We start from the raw sequence: 13482 nt of genomic DNA, 5'->3' as shown, positions 1-13482 counted from the left end.
TTCATCATATCCGAGAACAGTTGCAAGTCTGGAAGCACTGACTCAATTGGAAATCCCCTGGTGAGATTGACCTCGTCAAGCCACTAGGCCAGAGTAAGGAGACACTCCCAGTGCCAAACTGGTACTTTTGCATGGACAGGAATAGTCGTGCAACCTCCATGAGCCTATTGGTGTGCTCGTCTTATAAAAAGACTCTTGCCACTGCCATTGCTATCAGCATGCTCAGATACTTCAACCTCTGATTTGGTATGAGATTCGACTTCTCATAGAATTACCACCATCCCTAGATTACGGCAAAGTGCGAGAATCCAATCTCGATCCTGATGCAACTGCCTCCCCGAGGCAGCCAGGGTCAAATGTCGAGATACCTCAGCACAAATATCCCTCTGACATCTGTGTAAAAACAAGGGGAGTGGTACACAATTCAAAGCATAGTGTTTTGAACTGGTACACCAATCATAGAGGGAGAAGTGGAGGTACTCTCGAGAGGACTGATGAACAGGCACTTGAAAGTACATGTCCTTCAGGTCTGCTGAAAGCCTGAAGTCTCTTTCTTTGATGGATAAAACAGCACAGATATCCTGAACTTCTGTGACAAGCAAACTTATTCTGATGGGGAAATTCGATGATAGGTCTCCAGCTCCCCAGTCACTTTCTCCACCAAGAAGAACTGGCTGTAGAAACCCTAACTCATTTCAATTGACTTCAAGGTCGCTTATCTCCAACATTCCTTTCACTTATACCCGCAAGGCCAGGCCTTTTGTGGATGTTGGATGACCCATTTGGAATTCGATTGGAACTAGAGATAGGGGGACCAGCAGTCCTGGAAAGGTGCTAAGTAACTATCTCGAAGGACATTTCCAACACCAGACTTAGCCCCGTGTCTCTACCATGTAGTCCAGAGGCAAGACAGGCAACCTCTTACTCTTGGCATCCGTGTTTCCGATCCCCTCCCCTATTTGTCCTGCCATACTTCTTAAAAGGAGCGGTCTGGGGAGCTCGAAAAGGCTGTGCAAACACAGGCCCTTTCAGGTAAGAGGTCGTGTGAGTTGCAAACCAGGATCTTAGGGAGCGCGGGGCCTTGGCCAGCTCTGAAGGTTTGTCGGTTATCCCCTTCAATGGATTGATGCCCTTAAAGGAGACAGCATGGTGGATCATGGAGTCATGCAAAGCCATTCTCCATGACTCCACCTCTGCCTACATGCGATTTTCCGGAGAGAGTGAATCCGCACCCCACCAACAAGCTCCATAATCCAAAAGCTACCTTCAGGATAATTGCTACCTGGTGGGCAAAGGTCTTTCACTTCTCCAAAGTGTTCGGGGTTAACAACCCTTTCGACTTTGTGAAGTACGTGACTACTCCTGACCCCTGATTGAGCAGGAACAGCTTGAAGAGTGGACAAGGCCAAATCTCCAAGGATGCCACCTCCGCTGCCTAGAGTGTGGGGACGGCAGGACCCCGCCTAACCTGAAGAATCAAAGTGAATTCTCAAACCCAAAGATAACACCACGCCCCTCACCATTGTATCTCCGGAAACACTTGACACACAAGTAAAGCACAAGGGGGTACCAGGAAGAAGTAGTCTCAGCTACTAGCTCCCTCAAGTAATAAAGGGTCAACCTGAAAAACCTAAGAAAGCCACAACTTCCTTAGGTCAACTCGTTGCCAGCAAACTGCCCAACAGCCAAGGGCTAAAAGTTCCAGCCTCTGAAGGAGCGGAGAGCATTTAGGGTTCCCCATGCAAGCAAACCTAACATTTGCTTATGTAGATCCGAAAACTTCAGACCCCTGCAAAGTACTCCCCTGGCCTGGGGCGACAACAGCAGACATATCCCCGAGGAGACAGAAGCAAAATTTTCTTGGATCATACCCAACCAGTCCATCTCCAAATGCCTCACTCACTTCTTCCCCTATGAACAATCATACTCCCAAGCACAAAGAGAGTGTGTAAAACTATCTACATCCGATTAAACCAACCGGCTACCGATTTCACCAATCCACTGGCAATGAGTTTCTAGTTTTTATTCCACAATTGACAACCAGCATCCACTTCCTGAAAAATGAAGAAAATTAATAAGTTTGATAGGAGCTGTCTGTACATCTATACATGACAGCAGCCCAAATAAAAGTAAAGGCTCACCGACTGGAGAGGAGGCAGGGCTCCTTGCTTTGACACCCTCACCAGTTGGATAACCACTTGTTATCAAAGTTCAATGACCGATTCCAGTTCACCGCGCTGAAGTAATCTCCTTAATTAAAGGATGAAGGTTTTTATGTCACAAAGGAACAATTGCCAGTTAGAATAAAATATGGAGTGGACTAGCATAGGATAGGGAAGTTGGGAATGGTCCCCATCTGATCCTTTTACCGTAACATACCGAAGATTTATATCTTCGATAGGCTGGGAAAGGATATCCTACTTATAATTTATAGTACTGTATATTGAAGCATAAAAATTAATTCAGTCATACCCAAAACTTTAATATTAGCTTTCTAAGAACATAATTGCAGGTAATTATGAAAAAAAAATTAAGGAAATTAGAAGACTGCTTAAAACACTAAACTATAGATAACAGTATAAAAATAATACATACCGTGACTTTAGCAATTGCAGGTTCATCTTGAGGATTGGAACGTGCAGTAACAAGAGCTGAGAAAATACCATGAGCATATCTAGTTAAAGGTGCATTTGTCCTCAAAACACCCGTCGATTCTTCAAGCAAGAAAACACCTGTGGCATTGACCTCTTCATCTGGGAGAAGCTCAACAGTATCTTCTATATAAGAAAAGCTGACATTTTGAATATTATACCTGAAACAAATATTTTATAATTAATTTAAAATATAGGCACTCCAAAAATTTTATTCAATCATAATAGTGTTTCTCCTTAGTCATACTCAGAGAATCCAGGATGCCTTTAAGCCAGCCAAATCAGGAAAATAAGGTCGAAATGGAACGAAGTGCCGAGTGACACTCGTTTGTCATGTTAAAATAATTAATAGCAGTAATGACAACTTTCTCAATCAAAGGAGTGCAGTTCAACAACAGTTCAATATATTTTATGACAGTTCAATCTGATAGTTCTTGCCTCTGACTGTTCTTAATAGAGTCAAGACTTAAAACTATTCCATAATTAGAATTCTCATCAGAATAAAATATGCAGTATTAACAAAGAACTAACTGAATAAGTGTCAGAGATCATCTAGATGAGGTATAATGAGTTTAATAGACTACAAGTGTTCGTCCAATAAATTAAGATGAAAGTCTGCAGCTGAAGACCAGACGTGAGAACAATATTCAATATCAGGCAGAATGAAAGAATTCAAATTTCCTTAGGATACATTAGCCACCAAAACACTTTTAAATCTCTCAGCATGCCAATTTTTTGTGCAATTGATGATGAAACACACTGGATGTGTTTCTCAAAAGTAAATTTGCAATTAAGAATTAGGCCTAGAATTTTAAATTAGTCATATCCAGTAAAAGAGGCATTTCCAATGAAAAGATCTGGATGGTGAGGAGCCACATTTGTGACCTACTTATAATTATACTTTGAGTTTTGCTTGGGTTAAACTTCATCATACACAATTTACATGATGTACGAATTTTAGCTAGATCTTTATTGAGGGATTCAGCAACAACAGGTCTACATTTTGGAAATTGAATCGATGCAAAGCATATACAGTAATCATCTGCATATGCAACAAGATTGGTAAAGGATAGAACTCTTAAAATAATACTGGAAAAAATATAGGATTTCCAATAATTGGCTGATATTTTCTCCTACAAATAATACTTCTCTGAGCAAGCAAACTGTATAGCCAGAATACAAAGAATGTTTCTAACTAAATTCCACCACTGGCCTTATTAATTTAACTTTTTCTGATGAAACTTAACTTGGTAATTCTCCTATTTGGTAAAGATATTTAAAGTTTGATAATAGCTTCTCTGTGACTCCTAGGTAAGACATCAAAATAATTACTGTACTGTACAGTATACTCACTCACTCACTCCACTGGCTGCGGGCCTCCACGGCTCTTTGCCGCCGCTACAAGAAGCTTCCAACGACCACGGTCCTGCGCAAAATCCCACCAATCACCTGGATCATCCATTCCAAGCTTTGTCATGTCCCTTTTTATATTATCAGACCATCTCATACGGGGTCTTCCTGGAGGTCGTCTGCCCTCTGGTTGTCCTCTAGTAATCTGGCTTATCAGTCTATCCTCATCGGTCCTGGCCACATGTCCTGCCCACCTCAGTCTCTGTGCCATAATTGTGCTTGTTATCAGGGGTACTTCTGTCATTTCTCTCAGTTCATTGTTATGCCTTCTTCTCCATTGCCCCATCTCCACATCAAAGACTGGTCCACATATCCTTCTCAAGATTCCGTTTTCAAACACTTCCAACCTTCGTTCCAGATCCCTTGTCAGCCTCCAGGTTTCACAGCCATACGTTAACACGGGTCTAATAATAGTTGTATAGGTGTTCACCTTTGTTCTCCTTGATAAGATATTGCTGTTGAGAACTTTGGCTAAAGCCCAACCACATCTGGCTGCCGCTGCTATTCTTAATTTGACCTCTTCCTCTACTCTATTTTCAACTGTAACTGTTGAGCCAAGGTATTTGAAACTCTCAACAGCTTCCAACTCCATGTTTCCACACCTGATGTTACCCAGTATCCTCTCTTGCCTTGAAACTTTCAAGATTTTGGTTTTAGACTCATTTATTTCCAGGCCAACTCGATTTGCAACTTCTCTAAAAATTCTCATTTTTCTATCAATTTCTTGGATACTTTCACCACAAAAGTCAATATCATCAGCATAAGCTAATCTATCACACATAGTACCCCCAAGGTGTACTCCATTACCCTGTGGTGTTTGTCTCATGACCCATTCCAGCACTAGGTTAAAAAGAATCGTAGACAGTGCACATCCTTGCTTTAAACCACTATCAACTTCAAAGGGATCTGTTACTTCCCCTCCAATCCGTACTCTGCCTCTCATATTTCTATAACACATTTTTATTAGGCGTATAAGTTTCTCTGGTATTCTGAACTCTCTAAGCATTCTCCATAACGCCTCTCGTTGGATACTGTCATATGCCTGTTTAAAATCTATAAAGGCATGCCAGGACTCTTTATCATATTCCCAGTACTTCTCCAGGATCTGCCTTACAATAAATATTTGGTCTATGGTTGATCTAGACGCTCTAAACCCTGCTTGGTAATCTCCTAATATGGTCTCACTATGTCTCTTCAGTCTACTATATAATAGTTTAGCTACAATCTTATATCCAACAGTTAAGAGACAAATGCCTCTATAATTCCCACATTCAGTTCTATCACCTTTCTTGTGAATTGGCACAAACAGTCCCTCCTCCCACTCCTCAGGCATTTCTTCCCTTCTCCAAATTCCAATCACAATATTTGCCATTGCTTCTTGTAGCTGTCTTCCTCCATATTCCAGTAGTTCTGCACTAATTTCGTCACGGCCAGCAGACTTATTATTCTTTAAGTGTTTTATTATTTCCAGAATTTCCTCTATGGTTGGATCCTCTTCATCTTCTCCTAATAAAATTTCTTCATTCTCCGCAGGTTGTTCAGGTGGTGCTGTTCTATTTAGCAAAATAAAATCATAAACTATGTTAAGGATTAATTTCCACATTAGATGGTATAAACTAAAAGAAAGAAACAGAGTACCATACCGTATTGGCAATGCTGTTGGATCTTCATCCTTAGCCTGGAGCCTAAGTACCTCAGTCTGTAGAGCAGCATCAACACGAACACCTGCTGTCACCACATTATCAATGAAAGTGGGCTTGTTATCATCCAAGTCACTTACCAGTATGACAACCTGATAGGAAGATAGGAAAGAAATACAATCATATTTTTGGTACAAGGGGATTTGTTCTTCATACTTGTAGTACATATGAATTCAGGACATGTATTTTATATTTTGAAGGAAGCTGAAAAAAACCACACACACTTTTACTAGAAAAAATAGACCCTATAATTACATAATTCTGGACAGACAATCATTCAAGCTAAATTTTTAATACATTGAGATACTGTTTTATTAATGATATGAAATGTTCTCCAAATCTAATTTCAAGTACAAATAGCCTAACTACAAAGATGCACCATATCTACACCTGACTGCTGCTACTTATTTTCAATGGTACAAGTGCATTCCCCAGATAATGCATTCCCCAGACAAATATATCTTTCACTGGGACTAAAAATATCTGTATGAATCTGCACAGATCCAGATAAGTTGAAAGCCATCTCCATGAAGGGGGAAAGTATTGTAAGTGTACCTTTAGCTATCGAGTCAAATCTAAAGCCCTGTCCACACGATCGAGCATGCCCGACGGCCAAACAGTGATACCAGACCACAATAGTTAGTAAGAATGAGGGTTATTGATGTCAGAAGCGGGAAAACCACAGACAGGAATCTGGCATCATAAAGTGTTGCCAGATCCCGGTCTTTAGTTTTCCCGCTTCTGATGTCATCAACCCTCATTTTCACTAACTATTGTGGCCTGGTATCACTGTTTGTACGTCAGGCATGCTCGATCATGTGGACAAGGCTTAAGTCTAAATACACAGCATTAGGAACTTGGTATTTATTCTCACCAAAAGTGTAAGCATTCACTTATTAGTATTCCTAAAATATAATAAAAAAAGCTAGAAATGTAATGAAGCTCTTACCTGCATCATAGCATGGTTTTTGGAATCAAAAGCCTTTCTGTTTGGCAACCGTAAACCAACTTTTCCACACAGAAGTGTAAGAGTCACAGATTCAACCTGAAATAAAATATAGAAAAGGATGAATATAGAACAAAAGCTACTCTAATTCTAGGGTAGACTATAACTAAATTCAAAATGTAAATATGAACAGTTCCTATTATTATACATCAATAATGCTTTGAGTTCAAAATTTATCTGATGTTTGTCAACATAATATTAATTCCTATCATTAACGGTAAGATTACTTGCCTTTTCCCTGTCGATACGATTTTTTACAAAAATCATACCCTGGTTATCTGCTGTTCTATTTATTCCAAAAAGACTTTCGTCATTGCCATCTGTGATAAAAAAAAATAGTCTTAAATGTAAAAAATATTATATAATCACAATATAAAAAATTTATTTGCTTTTATTTCTATGAAACTCACCTGATGTTCATATTGCTTCTTCTCCAGAAGCTTGTTTTATTGACGTTTACCCCCATAAAATTTATAAAAAAAAATTTCCTATTTTCTTACCTTTCAAAAGATACATGCTTCAAATAAAGTAATGAGACAATTGAGAGGTTAATGGGAAGCAATTCCAGCTTTGCTGAAATCATAAGTTCATTAAAGGGATATGGTTTTTATTTGTGTAGGAACAACCAAATTTCACATTAAATTTACTATATAGATTATTCCAAACACCCTAGCTTAAAGTCCTTATGAGCCTTTAAAGAGGTAGGTAAATAACAAAATTAAAGTAAGCAACATGCAAAATTAACCAATATTGTACTTACAAGTTATTCTATAGTCAATCAAAGAATTATCTCCAGCATCATTATCTATTGCAGATACATAACCCACAACAGTCCCAGTGGCTGCTTCCTCTTCTACAGAAAATTCCAGAGGCTTGTCTCCCTGGATACATTCAAGACAATATATTAATATGCTGCAAATATTTATTTTTGACAGCCTTTCCTAAGTAAATAATGTAACTCTATTTACATATACAGTACAGTCTGCTCCAAATATCACTGGCTATAGTCAATTCTTTAAGTGAGGCAGATTTGCACCGACTCGCAGGGGTGCCCTTTTAGCTCGAAAAAGTTTCCTGATCACTGATTTGTGGGACAAGATAATTCTAACCAATCAGATAGCAGGAAAGTTTTACGAGCTAAAAGGACACCGCTGCGAGTCAGTACAAAGGCGTCTCATTAAAAAAAATTGAGTACAGATCATTTTACCACTTATAAAGAAGATTATTATTGGATGATAATGTCAACATCACTTATATTGAATTTAATACCAACTACATTTACCAAACAAAATCACAAAAGGATTCACTTACTGGTAACCTAGCAAAAACTGGAGCATTATCATCAGCATCTGTTATGTTGATGACAAGAAGACGTGAGGCCAGCTGCGGAGGACGTCCTAGATCCTGTGCAACAACTACAACTGTGTACTGATCTCTAACTTCCCTGTCAAGCTCAGCTCGAGTTGTAATCATTCCTGTTGTGGGGTCTAAAAACAAAGAAAATTAATATAGTTCTTCTGCTATAGTAAAACACTGAGTGAACTACAGGATTTGGAAAGTTACAAAACAATTTTATGATTAAATTAATGATTAGAATACTTACTGAATTCATGGCTGGTTCTCCTCTTAAACAGATGTGATCCCTTGACTTCAAGAAAAACATCTAAGCTCTCCTTACTGGATACAATACACCCTCCTTTCCTAAGGCTACCTAAGCACTGAATGATCTCTCAGGCCTCAACACTGGACTACAAAGCTCAAATTTATAACTTTATTCCAATCCAATTATAATGTTACCCAGCTATGCAAGGCTATCATTTCCTCAGGTGAAAACCTTGGAGAATGCATGGCTGCCTCTGGTGATAAATTTAGTTGGCACTCAAATCATACCTTTCCTAAAACAGTTCTACCACTATATATGGGGAAGTAGGTGGGAAAAGCCAATGAATTTTGCCAAATATTAAAAATTTCAATAAAATATAATTTTTAATAAATTGATTATTCTCAATAATTACCTGAAATTCACCTGCTGTTCATTCTTTCACCCGTATAAGAAATAAAAAAGGAAAATATTTTTTTTCTATATATAAAGATGTGAAAACCCTTTGTTATTGCTAGTTAACCCTTTTACCCCCAAAGGACGTACTGGTACGTTTCACAAAACACATCCCTTTACCCCCATGGACGTACTGGTACGTCCTTGCAAAAAACTGCTATTTACAATTTTTTTTTTTTTTTTTTGATAATTTTTTGAGAAATTTTAGGCATTTTCCAAGACCTGACCTCTCTATGACGAAAATTAAGGCTGTTAGAGCAATTTGAAAAATATATACTGCAAAATGTGCTTGAATAAAAAATAACCAGTGGGGGTTAAGGGATGAAAAGTTCCAAATAGCCTAGGGGTAAAAGGGTTAAGATGCTGTGTAAGAATGTCGGTTGTGTAAACAAAGCCATCCTCAAGCTGCTACTATCCTGACTTCTGATTCTTCTTTTGGCTCAAGTTCACTGAAGCCGTGATAACTTCTTGTACCGAATGTGGACAGAAATTTTGTCTTTCCATTTTCATTATTCAAACCACTAAGAAAATATAAAGTGCTTGTAATTTATTATACTGCACTAGAAGGAATAAATTTATATTGAGGGAAATAATAAGCTGAAAATAAAGATAAAAAGTCAGAAAAATTAAAATTGTAACTATTTCAAAGCATAAGTATGCATAGCCAAAGAAAAATACAAATTACAGTACTTACAAAATTTATGCCTCTCTGCACAAGACTAGGTATTTCTCACTCTTTCCTGTGCCTAGCTTTTTTATTCACATTCCCCAAATCTACATAAGCAAGAAACACTTGCTTCCCATGTTCCAGTGCATACCTAAACTTATAGCAATAGTCTCCCATCAAACATACTTGTTCTGGCAGATGATACGGAACAGAATTCTTCATAACTTTCTAAATTTGCATGTAGAATGGTTGGGGAAGAATGGTGCATCATACAGGGTAGGGATCATAAGATATTTTCTTTAAATTAATGGGGTTGAGTTTGTTCCTTAAATAAAAGTAATGAACTTAGGAAATATTCATTGAAATACAACAATATTTGTATTATAAATTTATGATTTTATGTAAAAACTATGTTCAACGTTAATAACTGATAGAAACGTGCAATGAAAACTTTGCAACAAAAATGCTTATCTACTCCTAGTTCTAGAGAATTTATGAGCTATTGTTATCTGTAAAATTTACCAAATTTTATACATGAAAGAGAAAATTACTGAAATTTCATTGGTTACATACCTATACTGAAAACACCATCATCACTCCCTTCGTCTAGGAAAGAATAAACAATCTTGCCATTGGGAGTTGTAGGATCATCGGGATCTTCAGCTTCAACTTGAAATACTGCTGTCCCAACTTTGGAATTCTGGACAAAAAGATTACTTTAATAGTTTTCTCTCTCTGATTTATTATTAATCATATTACAAATATTATCATTCATTCAGATTTTTACATGTCTTCTATAGAATGATATAAATCAAACTTGAGGTTATTAACAAGTAAACAAATAGCTACCACATGAGAGACCAGGTAAGCTAAGGATTGCTCTCATAAAACTTGAGATAAGTAAAATAGATTGAAATCCAATATTTTGTCATTAAGAGAAAAAATAATTTCATTATAACTTTTTTCTTTTTTACAGAAAAACACCAAGTGAAAACAAGGAATGTATTGTGGCAAGATTGAAAAAACAACTGCCCCCCCACCCTTGAATTTTTCTTATTGTTAATCAGTCTCTGCAACACAAACTTGACTCTTACTTTATTTCAGTAACTGGACTTGGAACCATAAAGGACAAAATGAATAATATCCTAAAAACTATAACCAGGACAAAAAACATTGAAGACATAATTATACTGCAATATCATGGACAACATTCTTGTGGAGATCATTCTAGTACAGTGTATAGAGAAATCTCATGGAGAATGATCTCGAGCATGTATGAGGGAGACTAAGTCTCCACAACACCTTGTGCAGATATTTTTGGGGCAGTTATTATTGTAGCCATCATAAAAGTGTCAATCTAAAGCAAAGGATATGGAGGGATACACGGGTGGCAATCAACGTTTCATCCATTATTGCTTGTGTGTTATCCCGTATGAGACAGACCACTGGTAACAGGAGTGTTAGCTCCTATACCTCGTACCAAAAAGCCTCACTAAAATATTAAATGGCTGTTCCACCTTCACTAAGTCTACTACCATAGGACAATAGTTTGCATTTGTGTAAGAACAAATATTGGAGTCCCATCAACTTATTCATATGTGTACAGTAACTCAAAAATTACCTCTATTACACTGGCACCTTCATTTGGTCCAGGTTTTATGAAACTTGGCACGCCATCATTGGTAGAAACATCCCCAATAAGTAATCGAACTGTAACTTCTGAGTACTGTTGAGGTGTGCCTTGGTCAACTGCTTGAACCGTTAATTCATAGTGTTCAGTTCTTCCTTTTCCATTGAGAGGAGCCAATACAGATAAAACACCACTCTCAGGATCGAGGGAGAAGAGTCCTAAGTGTTGAGAAAAAAAATCCAAGTACAAAATACTATTTCTAATTAGATATTTTATTGAAATACAATGACTAAAATCTTAATGACACCTTCTGCCTTGTAACAAGCTTACACTGGCAGTTATATGTTAAATGGTAATAAATTAGCTACAGTAATGGAAAGCAATGAAGGGAATTAGAAAGTACTCAAAATAAAAATAAATCAATCTAAAAGTGCCTCTATCACTAAGCTATACAGAAACCATATCTTAAATTCCAATTAGAGAACAGCAAAGCAATTAATATATGTAAGCAAGGATTTTATCCACAAGTAAGAGCCTGCTATCTTACTTCTGCCCAAGCTTCCACCCGCTTTAAATTTTTACTCCTTATGTCATCACAATTCTCATCATCTACATATGAATTATTAAAAAGTTCTTCCTGTATTCAATGCCTCCTTTTTGAAATGTACATTTCTTGTATTTCGGCCATGTACTTCCATGAATTGCTTTCGATTATCACTGTAAACTTACTCAAAAAATGTGCAATTATCTAATCTAATCCTTTCTTGGACCACAATCACCTACTTACAATTAAGTTAGGTTCCCAACCACCAAAAGTATACTGGAGAATTACTAACTATATCCAGTTCTCTTGCCCCTCCAAGGTGTCCCAAAACACTCTTACCTCACAAATGAAGCTGAGAATTGCCAGTATAGGTAAGAGGAGTAAAAAGTATGATTTCTCTATCACCTCCCATTACCAACTGTTACAGATGAGCCCATATCAAGCAAGGGGAAATCACATTACAACTATCAAAAAAAGAATCCATTGTTTTCTAAGAAAAAATGCAACCCGAATATTCTAAACACAGGTTTAAATCAAGGAGGGATTACAGGAGAGTCCAAATTTGGATGTTAGTCATCAACATAAATGGGAACATCTCTCAACTTAAAAATTAAAGATTAAATTCAACTCCGATGCTTCCATATCTACAACGAAACCATTATAGGACACAGGGTCTCATACAGTTGCTGTTTTATAGTCTTTTTGAACTACATTAGTTAGTACAGATATCATAAAAAAGCCAATAGAATGTAATATAAAATAAAAATTGAGAAAACATTTGAACAGAAATGAGAAAAAACATAACTGCATTTCATGAGTAGTTTTTATTCATCAATTTAAAATCTAGTCATTTTATCTAAACCATTCTCATGAAGCATCCAGACAAGTACTCCAACAGGCATACACATACAACATAAATTTCATATCCTATATACAGTATAACATTACATAAGTTGCCCTGCATTATACTTAAATCATGTCTTTGATATTTTAAAAGTTCTGCACACGATACAAAGAAGCAATGATATAAAATAGTGAGGCCTTGTCTATTAACTGTTACCTAAAGTTTTCTCTTAATTGGAATCAAAATATGGTCATACACAAAGTAGTAATTATAAGTTTACATGGCTTTTATGTGCCATACATAGATGCTATATCCCTCTCAAACAAAATGCACTTTAACTTACCATCAACTTCTCCTTGGGGTTCTGGTAACTGATACCTGACAACTCCATTGATACCTAGATCTGGATCAGTAGCCAAGACATTCATAACAGGACTGCCAACTGCTGTGTTTTCAGCAACTACAGCTGTGTATGAAGTTTCACTCCAGAGAGGAGATTCATCATTCACATCTGTAAGTTCTATTTCAACCTATAAGGAGAGTTACAAAATTAGACCATAAACCTTTGGAAAATCTTACATCGTGCATTTTTTGAGTAATTTGTATTTCCCTAGCGATACAACCTGGGCCTTTAAGTAGGACTTTGTTTTCAGAAGAACTGGAACTGCACTTGGATCGTTGACAAGCAAGGTGTGGTAGTTAGCAGGAGATAGGCAGGGGAGTCACCTACCTGCCTGTATCACTTCACTTTTGACCTTAGGCCTATGGACTGAGAGGAATGGTTGAGGAGGGAAGAATAACTTAAAGGACTCTTGTTTGGATAGAGGAAAATTCAAATTACTTTTAAAATTTGTTACAGTACTTGGTTCTTTGCCAATACAAACCTCAAGTCCTTTAACTACGACACTCACCTATTGGTGGGAGGCAGTCCCCTTGAACTAGACTGGAAGTTTCTTTTCTTCCATGGACATGAC

At 37.3% G+C, this 13482-nt stretch overlaps 1 protein-coding gene across 1 annotated transcript in view; it reads right to left on the bottom strand.

The window, feature by feature from the left end:
* Positions 1-13482, bottom strand: part of LOC137619670 (cadherin-87A-like) — an 84235-nt gene that overhangs the window by 16361 nt on the left and 54392 nt on the right. The window contains exons 24-32 of the mRNA XM_068349917.1: positions 12852-13038; positions 11112-11338; positions 10064-10190; positions 8079-8254; positions 7528-7648; positions 6999-7087; positions 6711-6806; positions 5705-5853; positions 2596-2812 (exon numbers count right to left, since the gene is read on the bottom strand). Of these exons, the coding sequence (XP_068206018.1) occupies positions 2596-2812; positions 5705-5853; positions 6711-6806; positions 6999-7087; positions 7528-7648; positions 8079-8254; positions 10064-10190; positions 11112-11338; positions 12852-13038 (1389 nt within the window). The remainder of the gene's footprint in view (positions 1-2595; positions 2813-5704; positions 5854-6710; positions 6807-6998; positions 7088-7527; positions 7649-8078; positions 8255-10063; positions 10191-11111; positions 11339-12851; positions 13039-13482) is intronic.

This window comes from Palaemon carinicauda, chromosome 26, assembly GCF_036898095.1.
Source record: "Palaemon carinicauda isolate YSFRI2023 chromosome 26, ASM3689809v2, whole genome shotgun sequence".
NCBI classification, from domain to species: domain Eukaryota; kingdom Metazoa; phylum Arthropoda; class Malacostraca; order Decapoda; family Palaemonidae; genus Palaemon; species Palaemon carinicauda.
Note: the sequence above shows the minus strand (reverse complement) of the source record. Positions and strands in the feature narration are given on the sequence as shown.